The sequence below is a fragment of the Mandrillus leucophaeus genome, unplaced genomic scaffold (genome assembly GCF_000951045.1).
Source record: "Mandrillus leucophaeus isolate KB7577 unplaced genomic scaffold, Mleu.le_1.0 Scaffold865, whole genome shotgun sequence".
In the NCBI taxonomy this organism is placed as follows: Eukaryota; Metazoa; Chordata; class Mammalia; order Primates; family Cercopithecidae; genus Mandrillus; species Mandrillus leucophaeus.
In genome coordinates, this window is record NW_012109419.1 from 3,177 (window position 1) to 20,651 (window position 17,475).

General features: G+C 40.4%; 1 protein-coding gene across 1 annotated transcript in view; it reads right to left on the minus strand.

Moving 5' to 3' along the window:
• Positions 1-281: 281 nt before the first annotated feature.
• LOC105531104 (BEN domain-containing protein 4-like) overlaps positions 282-17,475 on the minus strand; it is a gene marked incomplete at its 3' end in the record, with an annotated part of 18,476 nt that continues 1,282 nt past the window's right edge. The window contains exons 2-5 of the mRNA XM_011968922.1: positions 16,863-17,124; positions 13,987-14,057; positions 9,412-10,080; positions 282-391 (exon numbers count right to left, since the gene is read on the minus strand). Of these exons, the coding sequence (XP_011824312.1) occupies positions 282-391; positions 9,412-10,080; positions 13,987-14,057; positions 16,863-17,124 (1,112 nt within the window). The remainder of the gene's footprint in view (positions 392-9,411; positions 10,081-13,986; positions 14,058-16,862; positions 17,125-17,475) is intronic.

Consider the following 17,475-nt stretch of genomic DNA (forward strand, 5'->3'; position numbering starts at 1 on the left):
GTAATGAGAACATAAATGAGGAACCAAAAACAAAACTTCTATTACAACGAAGAATGGCTATAAAGGCACCTAAAACATACCTACTACCTATCCCGATATTGATATTTAAAATTTTTTTCTCCTCTATGTAACATAATTTCAAAATACATCTTGGAGAATCCTGGAAACAGTAAAATACTTAAGAGAAAGAAAGGAAATAAGGAAGGTCTTTTGTGTAAATAATACATGTAAAGCAAAAGGCACCCAATAAATACTGCCTGGTGTAAACTATTGTCATTTACGATTGGTTGTCTATGAATTCTCTGAATTCTCCATAGAGGCCACTTATGTGATTCTGTTGACTGTGCCTTCTTGGCAGCTGTACTGTCTAAGCAGCAGTAGACAATTTTGTCTAAGCAAAGTAAAAATGGAGAGGAATGGGTTACAAATGTTCCACTGGGTATGTAGGATATCTAGATGGTGTCCCGCTCAAGAAAAGGAAAGCGCCCAGGGATGTTAAAGTCACACACATAGGGTCTTTAAGACATTCTACGATAACACTAGTAGACACCAATTAACTGACAAAAAGCCTTGGATATTAGTCCTAAAGTAACTCTTGGATACTATTATTTTTCAGTGTACTGACTCTTACACTTATTAACCATGTGATTCTGGGCAGGTTACTTAACCTCTCCCGGCCTCTATGATCTCACCTGTAAAACTGGGATAATGACCTACTGTATACAGTTATTGTGAGGATTAATTAAAATAATACATGTAAAGCAAAAGGCACCCAATAAATAGTGCCTAATGTAAGCTACTGTCATTTTAAGATTGGGAGTCTGGTCAATTCTTCATTGAGGCCACTTAATTGACACTGTTGACTGTGCTGTCTTGTATGAGCAGCTGGTAAAAGAGACTAGTGAAATGGTCTTCCTAAATAGTTTTCCTTGGGGAAAACCGCTCAGATTCTGGTTTTGCCCATCTTAAGGGTGCTTGGGTCTCTAATTCCTAATTTTCATTGCATTAAAATCTTGATCAGCGTTTCTCTCTTCACCCTTCAAGCAATATTTAATCTATCTTGCTATACAGTTGTTTTCAAGGACTTAAAACATCTCAAAATACTCCACACACACTTTTATAGGGCAATTGAATTATTTACTGTCCTCTGACAACCATGGCCATCTGTGTGTTTCATCGTCTTTACGTGCCCTATTCACATCATCTCTGTAAAGTATAAGCTCCTGAATTGTAAATATCTAGAAATAAACAATGAGCTGCATTAGTCAGCCTACAGACGCGCAGTTATATTTCTGTTCATGTCAGTATCCTCATTCCATTAATTCAATTCAATTAACATGTAGATGTCACAACATGCCTAACAGTGGACTAGGAAAGAGGGGACACAAAGATGACTTTGAGCCTCTGTCCTCAAGGACCTCCATGGCCTGTCTCTCTTCGTATCAGGACATCAGGAGACAGAGACACAGACACATATAGAGTAACCACTTCCTATGGTAACGATAACAGAATCTGCATGACGTGCTATGAAAAGTGATGAATTTTGCTTGGGAACGGTGGGAAGCATTTGTTACAGTGTCACCTGACCTGGGTACTAAAGGATGGATAGGAGTTTCTCAAGTGGAGAGAAAAGGAATATGTTCTTAGGTTGAAAGGAATAGCAGGAGTAAAGGAAGGCCTGAAGTATGGAAGTGTTTGGCTGCTCAGGGATTCACAAACTGTCCAATGGGGTTGGAACACTTGGTGTCTGGTGGGCATTGAAGGCTGAGTCTCCAAAGACAGACAGGAAAAGATTCAGGAATTGAAGAACCTTGTGTGTCACACTGAGGATGCTAGAATTTACTCCATAGACTATTTGAAGCCCTTAGAGGCTCTTTGGCAGTGGGTGACCTGGGGCTGTTTTGGGGAGAGACCAGAGTCTGGTGTGGGAGGGACTGGAGTCTGGGAGGGGAGCTTAGTGACTCTTTCAACAGCTCCAGTTATGAGATAAGCCTGGTTGACACTAGTGGAGAAAAAGGAGAGGTCCCACTGATGGGTGGGTAAGAGGTGGGACCCAGAAGAGTGGAGGCTGACTGGGAGTCAGAGGGAGAGATGAGCTCTGGATGGATCTGAGGTTCCCCACCTGGCCAACTAATTGAATGGTGACACCTTTGTAAGGTAAGAATACCACTTATCATAAGGAAAACAACGTATGATTTCTGCAGCACAAAGCACAGAATAATTTCCTCTTTTTCTTAAAGTTTCCATTTATTGAGTGCTTACCGAAGACTAGTAGGCACCCAACCACGACTTCATTGCATTTGGTACTTTCAACATCACTACAGTATTATTAACCTCACTTTATAGAAAGGGAAACTGAGGTTTGGCACGATTAAAGCAATTTTCCAAAACAATCACAGATACCAAGTAGCGGGAGAGGAGATTCAAACATGGCTTTGACTCCGAATCCATTCTCTTTACCTCCTGTTGCTCTGTCTCCCTCAGTGTCACTGACAGCTGTAACCCAGAGCCATGATGACGTTCACCAAATTCTCAGGGAAAGAACTCAATTCTTTATTCCCCTGTCCCTATCATTCGCTCTAATACTCAGAATGTACTAAGTTCTTTTCATCTACCTCAGAGCCCCCACTTTACATATGATCTGTGAGTTTCTCAGGATCAGAAATCGACCTGAGCATTTTCCCTCCCACAGGCCCTTGTGGGTATATTCAAGTTTGGAGGGTGGTGAGGGCACCGGAGAATACTAGCACACGTCTACACTGCATCTACTCTGGGGTGTTCTGTTCTTGCAAAATTTCTGTTATCCAAAAACTGACATGACTGATCACTTTAAAACTTTCTTAGAGAATGACAACAGTGGACTAACATGATCAGAACTGCAGAATCCAAGGTTAGTTCTCCAGTTTGTAGCCTCTGGAGTTGGTACAGTGGATCCTGATGAGGATTCACGGATTCAGTATGTGCAAATGTGCTTTACTTGCCAAAATGTATTTGTAACCCCCAAATCAGACCTTGTGGTGCTTTTGTAGTGACTCACAGGCATGTGCAGAGTACTGAAAACCTGATATGCACACATTCCCAGCTGAAGTGGAACAAGGCAATGTTCTGCCTTCTCGTTTCAGCTCTCATCACTGTAAACAAGTGTCCTCACCATGGTCTATTATTTAGTGCGACAGTTTTTGTATTTTTGTGACTTTTGTTGGTGATCTCACTGTTTCAAATGGCCCCAATTGTAGCACTGAAGTGCTGTCTACTGCTCCTAAGCACAAGAAGACTGTGATGCGTCTTACAGAGAAAACAAGCATGTTAGATACACCTCATTCAGGCATGAACCATAGTGCCGTTACTCAACCAGCGATAATTATTAAATAAGATCTCTTTAAATAAACACGCACATAAAACAAAGTTATATACTGATCAGCTGATGAAACTGTTGTGAACAGAGGCTCTTAAGAACCTAGCTCTGTATTTCCCCTAGGAGGAATGTTTTAATATTCTCAATGTGGTGCTCACAGTGACTTTATAGAACACAACGATGGTGAATAATGAGAATCAGCTGTTTTGAGGGTGGCGCGGGTGACAAACTAGATCTGGCGTCAGAGGCTTGGATTGTAATCCTAGGTTTCCAACTGAGCTCACTGTCCAACCTCTTTGTAAAATAGGAATGATATTAATATTTGCTGTGGCCCCATGGAGTTATGAGGATAAAATGAGATAATTAAAAAAAGCACTTTTCAGAAAGTTGAGGGTGCTACAAAAACATTAACAATGCTCTTCAACTAAGGGTGTGGGAAAACTGGATTTCTACATGCAAAAGAATGAAATTAGATCCTTGCCTTATAGTATATACAAAAATAAACTCAAAATGGATAAAAGACCCAAATACAAGACCAGAAACTATAAAAGTCCTGGAAGACAAAGAACACAGGGAGCATGCTCTGGACATTGGCCTTGGAAATAATTTTTTAGGTACCATAAAAGCTCAGGCCACAAAAGCAAGAATAAATAACCCAATGTAACAAATTTGTACTGTACTTGAGATTAAGGATATTGAGTAGATTTTAGCAGCTCTTACTACATAGAACAACAACAAAATTTTCAGGCCACAAAAGCAAAAATTTTAAAAATGGAACTGCATCACACCAAAAAGTTTCTGCATAGCAATCAACAAAATGAAACAGCAATCTATGGTCTGAAAAAAAATTTTTGCAAACCACGGGATTAATATCTAAAATATATAAAGAACTCATACCCTTCCACAGTAGAAAAACAAATAACCCAATTACAAAATGGGCAAAATACTTGAATAGATACTTCTCCAAAGAATATCAACACATATATAAAAATATACTCAACATCATTAATCACCAGGGAAATACAAATCTAAACCACTATGAGACACCACCTGACATCAGTTGGGATGGCTGTTAGCAAAAGGTCAAAAGATAACAAGTGTTGGTGAGTGTATGGGAGAAAGGGAACCCTTGTACACCATTGGTGGGAATGTGGAATGGTATAGACATGGAAAACAGTATTGGAATTTTCCTAGAAAATTAAAAATATGACCCAGCAAACCTTCTCCTGGACATATGCCCAAAAGAAATGAAATCAACATCTTGTAAAGACATCTGCACTCCCACGTTCATTGCAGCATTATTCCCAATAGCCAAGACATGGAAACAACCTAAATGTCTGTCAACAGACAAGTGGATAAAGAAACTGTGGTATATTATTGGATAGAATATTACTCTGACCTAAAAAAGAACAAGATTTTGCCACTGCCACAACATGGGTTAGTCTGGAGGGCATTATGTTAAGCCAGACCCAGAAAGAAAAATATTGTAAGATCTCACCTACATGTGGAACCTAAAATAAAGAAAAATTCAAATACACAGAGCTAGAAAACAAAACAGTAGCTACAAGGGGTGGGGAGTTGGAGTGGAAATGGGGTGATATAGCTCAGATGTTACGAAGTAGCACATATGTAGGATGAATAGGTCTAGAGATCCAACACAACATGAGGAGTACACAGGTGACAGATTTGTAAGGTACTTGAGAGTAAGGCTACTGAGTAGATTTTAGCAGCTCTTACTACAAGAACAGCAAAATGGGTAACTATGTGAGATGATAGATACAGCTTCACTATAGTAACTTTTAACTATCTATATATCCTATAACTTCACTTTGTATACTTTAACTTTACAAAACAAAGTTTAATTAAAATATCAACAATAAACACATCCTTCCTATATTTGGCACACAGAAAATTTCAAGGTATTTTTAATGTGTTATAATTATTTTACTTTGGACTTTTTTTAGCAAAAATTACCACATTTTATGATTCTAAGACCCACAGTTTTTCATATTTAAAATCCATGGACTTTGTGTTCAAAGGTAATTAAAATGTACAATTATGATTTCTTCTTTCTTAGTGGAGCATAAAGATTGGTGTAGCTTACATCCACTGGCATCTTAGATTAGATGAAATATGGTTATTTTATATTTGTCCTCCTTTATGAGTTCTCCTTAGTGTTGACTAAGCTTCCTAAGCAAATGTGACTACTCTAAACTGACACTCTCTCCAATGAGAAGTTCTATGCACCATTTTCCTTCTTTTAAAAACCCCTCATCCCTTCATGCTCCTGATTCAAAAGTCTTCTGCTTTTGTGGCTTTTTTCTTTTAACATAATTTCAATTCCTTTTCAAAAAATTTTACTTCTAAACACTTTCTAATTTTCTAGTGTGGTGATCCAATACAGAAGAAAATGTGCTAACGCTATTTGATTGGGATAAAATTTGAATTCCCTACACCTGCAACTGACTCTGAAAAGTTAGAGGGAATTTTCCAGAAGTCCCTACCTTGTATGTAGCTGATCATCAAAAGACTGTTGGATACTTTACAAATAATACCGTAACACTGCCCCTCTCAGAGCAGTGCCAGAAATAGTGCCTGCCCACAACTTCTTTGTTTTGGTATGGTTTCTCACCTTTTCCCTTGAGAGATGCCCAAGTGAAATCATTTTTTCTTGTAGACTGATAGGCTTGTTTATTTTTAACTCTCATTTCAAGAACTGCTCCCAGGTATAAAGGCTTTATTTCAGAAAAAGAAAAAAAAATCCTCAACAGCACTCCTCCGGAAAGGCAGGGACACGACCGAGGAACACTGCCTGGGCTCTGACCTGCAGCAGCTGACCTATCTCCTTTTCAACCTTATTTTCTGTGCTACCTGCTGAGCGTTGCCTTCTCCTTTGTATTCATCCATCCTGCTTGGCTGTAAAAAAGTGATTCCCACAACTCAGGTAGATTCTACTAGAAGAAAGCCCCAGGTCCTTCCACAGAAATGTATTGGCCTCTAGAACGATGGGGTCCTGTTGAGACCACTGCTTAGGGAAAATCCATCCCAAATTATGTAGGAGAGTTACTGTAGGACAAAACATTTTTATTCTATGCAAAATCAGTGTACCACATAGCACACTTTTCTTCAAATGATAACAGATACCCCTCTACCCAAAATGCACAGCTAATCAAGTAAAAAGTGGATCCCTGGGTGTCACTCACAGGCTGGTTTATTGTTTAGGTAAAAATGGGCATTGACAGGTAAGGGCAAGAGGGCAGTGGCTTCTCGCTTTGATCAAGTTTTCACCTCCAAGTGACACTTTAACCTGTTTTCCAATATTAAGTGGTCCCTAGGTCACAAATACGTGATAAGTAATCATAAAAAAACTATTATTTTCTTCATTGTATACTATTTTTACTATGCATAATTAATAAACTGGCTTTTCATCCATATTGTTGGATGTATTACTTAACGTAAACACAGTTATCCATGTGAAATGGTTGCTGGTTCAAGTTCGGGGAGGGGGCTGTCAACAGGGTTGAATGTTTACAGTAATAGGACTGATCATCAGCCTAATTTCAACCAGTGTCAATTCAATGTTTGATCATCAAGAAGCCTCAAGAAATGGCAGCATTTCCATCTTTCTGGGAAGTACAAAACACAATGATTAGTGGCAAGCCAACACTGAGTGAACCCCTACCACAAAGCACCTGACCTGCTATGGGTTCGGTAAGTGAGAGTGGGACTGAAGCCCAAGTTTGCTTAGGACACATCAAGGACATACAGCTTGCCAAATATTTAGGATCAGGAATTAGACAATACTACTTGGGACATTTGTGTCCACCTGTCCTTGCACTCTGAAACTCTTTCCCAAGATGAGATCACGGAGTGCCACTAAGCACTTCAAAAGCTAGGAAGGCTCCTTTGGTTATGGTTCTGAGTGGCTGACAAAAGTCTCCGTAGCTGGATGACCTCTAGGACACGATTTTCTGCCCCAGTTAAAGAGGGGCAGTGGGGGTGACAAGAAAAATACCCGTGAGATAAACCCAGAGTGAACTAAGCATGGGTTACATAGCTGTGAGATTTGTAAAATCCCACAGTGTGCTAGCTGCAACCATGTCTCGGACTTGGGGAAACCAGGAGCGATCTGGTTCCATTACATTCTTCTGGGTTCTACCCAGTGTCCCTCTTGTAGTTGGTGCCTGCCTGGCGTGGGAAAACACTACGCGTCTGCATCTAACTCCAGGGCTCCAATGCAAAAAGAGAAAATGGATTTGCTGCACCTCTTACTTCCCCAGCTCCACAAGACAACTGCACTTAATCTAATTCCAAAATGTTCTGAACCAAACCTCAGCTCTATTTGGAGAATTATTTTAAATGATAAGCCTTCTTTTTGCTTCCTTTGTCTACTAATAAACAAGTGGGTAGCTTTCTTTAACATTTCCTTCTTTCTAGATCAGCTGCCAAATTGAGTGATACAAACATACTGTATCAAGAAAAGAATAGAGCTTATATTGGCTAGGTGCAGTGGCTTGCGCCAGTAGTCCCAGCACTTTGGGGGGCCAACGCGGGCGGATCACCTGAAGTCAGGAGTTCGAGACCAGCCGAGTCAACATGGCGAAACCCTGTCTCTACTAAAAATACAAAAAAAAAAGAAAAAGAAAAAAGTAGCCAGGCATGGTGGTGCGTGCCTGTATTCCTAGCTACTCATGAGGCTGAGGCAGGAGAATCGCTCGAACTCAGGTAGCAGAGGCTGCAGTGAACCAAGATCGCGCCACTGCACTCCAGCACAGAGCGAGACTCCGTCTCAATTAAAAAAAAAAAAAAGAATATAACTTATATTTATACATACGTATCGGCATTAAAATTTTAAAATTTTCTATGTATGATTTATTTTGAACCCCGATATATTAGAATAGTAGTACATGTATGCAATTAACCAATAAATGTGTAGATTGGTGGGCACAAGCTTCAACACTTTTTAGCAACGACTGCACAATTAAAAAGGTTTGAAGAGATTGTTCTTGTTAATGATCTTGTCTTCTGTAAGCCACAGATATACAGGAATGAATTCAAAGATAAAAGTAAAATCAGGGCCGGTGCAGTGGCTCACTCCTGTAGTCCCAGCACTTTGGAAGGCCGAGGTGGGTGGATCACCTGAGGTCAGGAGTTCAAGACCAGCCTGGCCAACACGGTGAAACCCCATCTGTACTAAAAAATACATATGTATATATATAAACTAGCCAGGCGTGGTGGTGGGCGCCTGTAATCTCAGCTACTCAGGAGACTGAGGCACGAAAATCGTTTGAACCCAGGAGACGGAGGTTGCAGTGAGCCAACAAGGTGCCACTGTACTCCAGTCTCAGTAACTGAGACTTTTTGAGAGAGTCTCAAAAAATAAAAAATAAAAAAGACTTTGCAACCCAGAGAGAATGTCTTGCCAGAAAGATGATTTTACTACTCTGAAAATCTAGTGTCTCTAAGAGGCAGGAAATGCCTCATATTTAGCCAAGGCCAGCCACAAATAGTTTGGGGCCGGTTGAATTACCGGTCTATCTTTGACCTATTAGTTTCATAGTTTCTTAATAACGGTAAAGCACAGTGTACATGCTAAAGAGATTATGCTTGTTGAAACTTAAAAGAAAAGGCAGGGAAAGTTAATGAAATAGAAAAAACCATTTCATTTGTTCAGTGCTATTTGAGTTCTGCCTCTCAAAGTATTTCATTTTAATTTCTACCACTGACTAACAAAATGCATAGGATCAAAGTTTTTAAAAATTCAAAACCCATTTTAAAGGAACAGGACCACTTTTTAAGAAAATAGGCTTATAGCACTTGACCTATTTCATTGTCAAAGCAGCACATCTAGAAATTATTTTTATATTGATAGAGACACCTTTTAATAGGACTATGGCGTTCTATATACAAGGACACGGTAGCTGGAAGCAAATAGGCTAGTGGCTCATCCTACAATTTCTGTTTGGCACTGGATGGGCTAACAAGCCCATGAGCATGTCTGTTTTTTCCAACTTTTCTACATCACTGGCCAAAAAACAAAAAAAGCCCACACATACATAACACATACACATACATGAGTACAGAGATACAGACAGACAGATGAGACAAGTGAAAGAAAGAAGGGTTGCAGCTGTCTTGCAAGGAATATGGCAGGATACCTGGGATGCTCTCTAATTTCCTTCTGAGCTCTTCATTTTCTTGTTGCAGTGAAATAACCTCCTGCTCCAGCTCCTGGCATCGAGGACAATAGCCTTCCTCTTCCTCCTCCTCCTCCTCTTCTGGCAGTGTAGATGAAGATGGGTGGCCATGGGATTCGGACGTTGCTGGGGAAGTCCAGCCACCTAATGTATGCACAGGAGAGGTTGACAGAGGATCCACATCGGCCAGGTGGCCATATTCACTGGCTGACGAGGGGTTTGGAGTCGGAAAGCTCCCCGAGAGCAGGTAATTTTGTAGAGAATCAGTGAAAACCCTCAAAAAGGCAGAAGTTTGTTGTTTTCTTTGCATATATTGCATCTCTATGTCTACATTGTCTGAGGTCTGACTGTGGACCCCCTTCCCAATGTGACAGTGCTCCTGTCTTTCGTTGTAACTTGAGCCTTCTTGCTTTACGCAAGAAATCATGGACTGAGAATGGTTGGAGTCCAGGAGTTTTCCTCCACAATTTAAGAGGCTAAGAACTCGACTGCACTGTTGGGCAAAGGCATCCAAGATCATTCGACTCTCTGAAACAAATGAAAAGACACATCAGTGACCAATAGCCAACAGCAAAATATAAATAAAGTCCTCAATTTTGAGCTCAACATTCAAACATGTTAAAAATATGTATTTCTACTCTCTGTCATAAGCCAAGACGACACAGTAAATCCACTATGAATAGAATGCATAGCTTCCTGTTGTTCTGCGACTGCGGGATGCTAGATGAGTCACACCCAGTCTCTTGCTCTAGGAAACGGCTGGACTGTGACTTTGGGCACCATATAGAGATTTTCCTCTCTGTGGCATTAACTGGCTGCACAGGTCTGAACTCACACCTTTGGTTTCATTAATATCCTTACTCTAACGAATCGAGTCAGCCACTGCAGACTCAATTCCTCATTGATAGGAGGGCTTAAAGCAATCATTACTTCTATTTCTGGAGTGCCCTCATGCCCTTGTGATTAATCAGCTGATACAATCCCTGCCGAGAGTACATAGCTCCCAGATGCAAACTGGAAAAGAAAGATAAGTCTTTTTGAAGAGCTCACTAGAAATCTAAGGTAAAGCAAAGAGTGGGCCTATGGGCACAGGATGAACACAAAACTGTACGTGTCTTCTAACATCTGTGTTCACTATTCCTTCTTTTCACTTATTTGCTAACCTGGATTTCTCGTCAAGGCCAATGTTTAGGCTAACCTGATCATTTGAAAATCAGTAGTATCACTTCTTAGAACCTCTTCCGGTAGACTGCCAAATATTCTAAAATGGCACAAGGCACGGGTGCCTCTTAGCCCATGTACATGAATTCTAAAGCATATTGTCAACCACTGAAAGCAAAAAGCAAACAAAAGCAATCAACTCACTGCAAAAACAAAAGGGGGAAAAACCCAAATTGTGAAAATGTAATTTAATGATATCGAACGGTCTTGAAAATTTACCCTAAATATAAATGTCACGAGGTAGATTCACTTCTTTCCTGATTGCCACCTAGAATGGGCTATTATAAATACAGAGAGGGGCACTTTTCAGAGCTGACACAGAAGCATGAGGATGTCTCTTATTTCCTCTCCCCTTTCCCAGAATAATGGCAACAAACAAAATATTCGAGATTTTAGATGCCTATAACTATTGTTTAAGATAAAAATGCAACTAGCACTAGCTCTCCCTGAAAATGTTGACTAGCTGTATTTTTTTCGGAAGGAAAAAAAAACTTTCAGAATAAAAAACGGTGAGATGTTCAAGGGCTGCTATAGGAATAATGAGCTAGAACAGCTTCAATAAGAAATTCCCTAGAACACACCCAGGATGTGAGACCAAGGAAACCACACTTCAGGAGAACTCCATGCAGTGCTCAACATTCCACTGTGTTCTTTTTTCTTGCTATTCTTTCATGAAATAACTAAGATAATCAGAGGAGAGGGGTCCAAGTGCTCTTTTCCAACTTTTTAATAAGAATATATACGTAAAGCAGCTGGGTATGGTGGCTCACACCTGTAGTCTCAGCACTTTGGGAGGCCAAGGTGGGCGGACCATGAGGTGGGAGATGAAGACCATCCTAGCCAACACGGTGAAACCCTGTCTCTACTAAAAATACAGAAATTAGCTGGGCATGGTGGCGCATGTCTGTAGTCCCAGCTACTCAGGAGGCTGAGGCAGGAGAATCACTTGAACCCAGGAGGCAGAGGTTGCAGTGAGCCGAGATGGTGCCACTGCACTCCAGCCTGGAGACAGAGTGAGACTCGATCTCAGGAAAAAAAAAAAAAAAAAAAAAGAATATATATGTAAAGCCCATATAGCACAGTGTTTGGCACATGGGAAGCATCCCTTACATCTCCCAAATCCTGAATCCCGCTGAAAAACTGCAAGTCAGAACAGAGGCCTGATCTCTTCTACTCAGTAGAGGATCAGAGGATCATAAACTGCACTGGAGTGTGAGAGGCCAGCACAACGCCTTGAGAAATAGTTACTGAACACATAGCAGGTACTCTTGTACATACATAGAGCATCTCAGTTTATAGCATTATCAGATTTACTTGACTGGGGCAGGGGTAGCAAGTCCACCCTAGGCTGGTTGAGAGTCCATAGGACTATTTTCTTCTTAGGATAGTACTTTCTTATTCTTAGGAATTCCCATTCTAGACCCTCAGACCTTGGCAGCAGAACCGCCACCTGACCCTCCTTCTCCAGCCAATCCTGTCCCCATGGCCAAGTACCCCAAGATCCAGGAATTCCCCACTCAAACTGCTTTAAGGATCTATGCTGCCATCTTCTCTTTAGCCATCAATTCAAAGACAGTGATCATGGTGTCAGATCCTGGAAGTGGGAACTGGGACCTCCATATATGTATACATGAGGTCCCTCCTGGTGAAAGATAAAGCTGGGAGTAGGGAGAGAAAGACATGGGTTGGCTGTAAATTCCAAACCTGGCTACCATGAAGGTGTATTTGTCAAGGTAGGTGGATGGAACATATTTTGTTACACAATTTGTTAGCTTGATGATTTATACTTTGTAACTAACTGATACATGCTCTGTGAGGCACCATCTGTACTCTTAATCTGGTGTCTCACAAAAATATTTGGGTGCCATTTATTTACAATGGCCAAAACCAAATAATAAGAAAGCCAACGGCTGAACTATACAAGTAAGAGGTTTAAGATGTTACACTCATTTTTTTTACTTCCTGGTTTCTGTTCTTTTATTAGTAAAATCAAAGGATGATATTGATTAGGAATTTTCAATTCCAGCACAACAGCAGTTTTCATTCATTTTAATCCTGTAATCCCATTCTAGACCTGAAGTTGCATTTACTGTTTGCATTTTAATCAGCATAGTCCAACATAACCTTGATGAAAGGGACAAAATATGAAAGTCTAACACAGAATTGCCTGGTAAGAACTGCTTGAATGTATTTGTTCGGTGTCCTACAATACACTCAGTAGTTTTAATCATATTGATAAATCACATTAGAGCATAGATTTTAAGGGAAAAAAATCTGACTTAGGGACAAGCGTGATTTGTTTTCTTAATTGAAGGATAAACTTGTAACATGCTGAGAAAAAATCATTATGTGATATACTACATTATGAAGATAATCTATTAAAGTGCACTCAGAATATGAGAGAATAGCTACAATCATAAAGTAGTTCTTGCCTGCAGTTTTTTAAATGCTTCAATCTGAATTTGCTTTCAGAAATGATATGTACAAAAAGGGCTACTGTCACCCTTAAAGTTGAATTTTTTCTCTTCTCAATACCTTGAATTATTTGAATATTATTTTAACATTGATACATGGAAGAGTGTGATGAAAAATACTACCATTACATTTGATGGAAAATAGCAAATCTTTCCACCTAATACACATTGCATGCAGCAATAGTTTAGCCTTCTAGACAGAATATAATTACAAATGCAAGTACTGTGTGATGCCCATTATCATTAAGAAATGGACAAAAGTTCTGTTTTCATACGAGCACAATTGAATGGCTACTGATCTATGATTCTCAATTGAGCAAACTGTGAACATGTATCATGATTTTAACTTTTTTTTTTTTTTTTTTTTTTTAAGTCATAGAATGCTCCACTCAAGTGATGGCAGGGAAAGAGAAAATCAACAGTTTACAGAAGGACTACTTTATCCCTAACTTCCCTAAAATTAAACGCCATAAAATGTTAATAAATCACAATCACAAAGCCCTCCAAAATGCCCACTTCTAATTTATTTTTCTTTATTGTGCAGCCTATTGGGAGATAATATCATGCTGCAAATTGTGCCTTGTCCGATTCCAAAATCTGAACCCATGATTATTTTTTTAATTAAAAAATTCATTTCGAGAAATTCGTCTGAATTTAAGTTGTTTAATCCATCCTAAATCTGATAAGTGAGTAAGAAGAGGGATGGGAAGTAGGCAATCAAACAGTCTCCCTACTTTACCGCCCTTCTTTGTAAGTAAAGCCTTGAATGGAATTTGCCCATCACAGCAGATCCCCAAGAGAATTCTGTTTCTATGAAGGAGATCACAGTAGTCAAGATTAGTGGTAACCTTTTGATTTTAGCCCAGCGAAGGGTGAAATATATTAATATTAAAAATGCAGAAGCAGAAATTTTTTTAGTGACCTACTATCATGTATTCATATATTATATCTACCCAAGGATTTCTCACTAGTTCAAAATAGATGATTTCCTTAAAACATTAATTTAACTTCTTTTTAAGAGACGACTTCATGGCATAGAAAATAGAAGTTAGAAAACGAAAGCATCTTTGGAAGCACCACCCTTGTCTTAAATCAATGAACTATGTCTTTTTAAAAAAATGCCATCCAATTTTTTTTTCATAATGGCAAACATCAACACAGCAAAACAGGATGCAATTTTTCTAAATAAATAAATGATGTGTCAAAAATTAACAGATGAGTTAATATACTCGGTGCTATCAAAACCAGATGGTGCTTCCTAATATTCATCCTGCTCAGTCAATCCCTGAATATTTTCTGGACCATCGGTATATAAAATAGGATGCTGCTATTTGTGATGGCAAACAAAAGCAATCATGCCTGCCAAGCACATACTATAACAGGCAGCATTTCAGCTCTGCTAGACAGAAAGTAATTAGAATGCTTTTAATGTCCAAAAGAATGATGCTGATAGGCTGCCACAGATGTGTAGATTTATGAATATTTATATGGTGGTTTATAGCTGACACTTTTATCAGTTGAAGAAGATAAAATATCTGCCTGACTCAAAAGCTTGACAGTCAGGTTAATAAAATCTCATTAAAGAGAATGACCTATGCAATTATATAGGATTTATTGTAATTCATTTTTGATTGTACTCTGCTTAAAGATGCAATTTCCCATTTCCTGATGCCAAATTTAGGCTGCATATCAAGATCTACGTGGGTTTTAACTCTAAGCCTCCCACAGAGGAAAAATATGCTTTTAAAACCATGGTGTATTACCCCTTTTAAGGAAAATTATACTCTTCATGAGATTTTATAAGAATGTTGAAAAAAAATCTATTTTTAATCACATATTTCTCTTCTCAGTTATGGCCCTTAATGGCAACTAAGATTCACTTCAACCCTTTCATCTCTTCACTGCATTTACTCTGGACACTCAGTTACGTCTCTTCTTCTGTCCTTGACTCATTTCATCACATGAATGTTTTGGCTATTTTCAGTTTACCAGGTAGCCTCAGACACTGCAATTACACTTTTGCAAAGGTGCAACAGGCAAAGCACCACTCCCATCCCCCACCCCATCCTGTATGCTTAAATGGCCATGGGTCTGTGCACACAAGCTCATTGGTTCAAAGTGGAACGACTAATTTCTCAAAGAACCAATCAGCTCTTCAAGTGGTTGTGCCCCTGATGGCCACTCACAACACTGTGCCTGTTAAGAGATGGCTTTGTCCATCAGTGATTAACATTATGACCACAATTCATGATGTCTAATTCTATGGCTTTTTTCCTCCCAGACTATTTTCCTCACTGCATGGAAGAAACCTACCATCCAATTCCCATCTTTCCAACAAGCACGAGGCATCCAGCCCTTGGTGCTATCAAGCTTACCCCTCTCGATGACCTCCCTTAAAAACAACAAAAGCAGCCGTGAGAATAAAAGGAAATACAGAGAAGTTTGAAAGGCATCAAAAAAACCCCTCTTCACTCCTTTAGATTTAGTGATGTTATAATTTCCATCTGGGAACAGAGACAAAATAAACTAAACAGGACATTAGAGGGAACACTGAAAGAGAACATTGAGAACAAGGTGAGAAAAGGGAGGAAAAAAAATAAAACACTCCATGAATGAAGGACAGCAAGGAAACTGCCAGGGTAGAAGTGACCAAGGAAAGAACAGCAAGTGACTGGTGCAGAAAAAAAGAAGCAATACAGGAAATATATAGCCAGCTAAAACTATGGATGAAAATGGAAATGAGACGGGGGTAAATTTACAGTGTATAACAGGAAGTAAAATATGGAAAGACAGTCAGCAAAGGCTGGAAAGAGAAAGCAAGAGGAGATGAAAGACTGACCTGGGCAGATAATGAGGGGAAAACCTCAATGAAAATGATGGAACTGAGGCTATGCAAAAGAGTGAAAGCAAAACACAGAAAATGGGGAAAGGACTCAAATGGCTGGAAAACAACATAAAAATACAGGATGGTAAAGCTGAGTCTAGAAATAAACATACGCCTGAACAAGAAATAGTTTAGGAGAAAATAAGATCCCAAACCAGAAAGAAAACGAATCTCCTTAAGAAAGGGGGAAAAAAGAAGAAAAGTAAAGAGGAAAATCAAGTAAGCCAACTGCCTAACGAAGAATATAAAAACACAATGGAATACTGGGGCAAGAGCAACTGAAAAAAATATACCCCACAAACAATAAGGAAGCCCACCTAAGAATCCCACTGAAAGCAATCAACCATCTTCATATCAGTGAGAGATGTGACAGATCAAGTCTTCACTATAACCTGTAATTAGGTTTTCTTTTTCAAAACCAATCCTTCATGTGTCAAAATATTGACAAACAACAGATTTATTAGTGGAGGCATCTATAACTCATTTAGACACAACACTCTATTTCCCACAGGGGAAAAAAAAAAAGAGTCTCAGATTCACTGACATGCAGGATTTGGGGGGCTCCAAAGTGTCATAAAAGGCCTTGGCAGGAACTTTTAGTTCTAATGGGCGGATAAATGTGGCTGCACCCACTGGGAGCTGGTGGAGAGGTCCCTTGGGCTCAGGCCTCAGGCTGTGGCCTCGCAACCAGCCCATCTTGCTCCCTACAGGCAGGCAGTGGGCTGCTTTGCCCCGGCAGCGCCCGCGGACTCGGGATAAAGGAGAGGAGTCGCGGACCCCAGGGTGGGTGCTCCCCACGAGGTGTTTCTGTAGGGCTCAGGCGAGATGCTCCGGAGGGGCAGGGCCTCGCGGCGGGCAGGGACCAGGGGATGGCGGGGACGACGACGTGGGCGGTGGGAGCAGAGTGTCTGCGGCTCCCGGGCAGGGAGGAGGGACGGGTTGGTTCCCCGCGCCTCGCGAAGTCCACGGCGTGGCAGACGCGGGGCCCCGAGTCTCACAACCAGAAGGTGGGAGGGGAAAGGGACAGAGCAAGACAGAGAGCACCCGAGAAACACAGGCGCACATAAAAAGACATAAGGAAAAACGCAGCTGACAGCCAACCAGCGTGGACTGCGATAGTGTGAGAGTGCATCAAAGAGGTGGCGAAGAAAGCACCAGAAGGCAAAGGAGAAGTGGAGAGAAGAAAGAAATGGAGTAAGGAGACGAAAGGGAAGAAGCGGACGGAAAAAGTGAAGCAGTACTAGAGCGTCCCAGCGAGGCGGCCCGAGAAGCTCTAGCTTTTCCCGTAGCGGCCGCCGCTATCCCCCTGGGGCGTCCGGCCCCACTCCGTCCCACGCCCAAGCG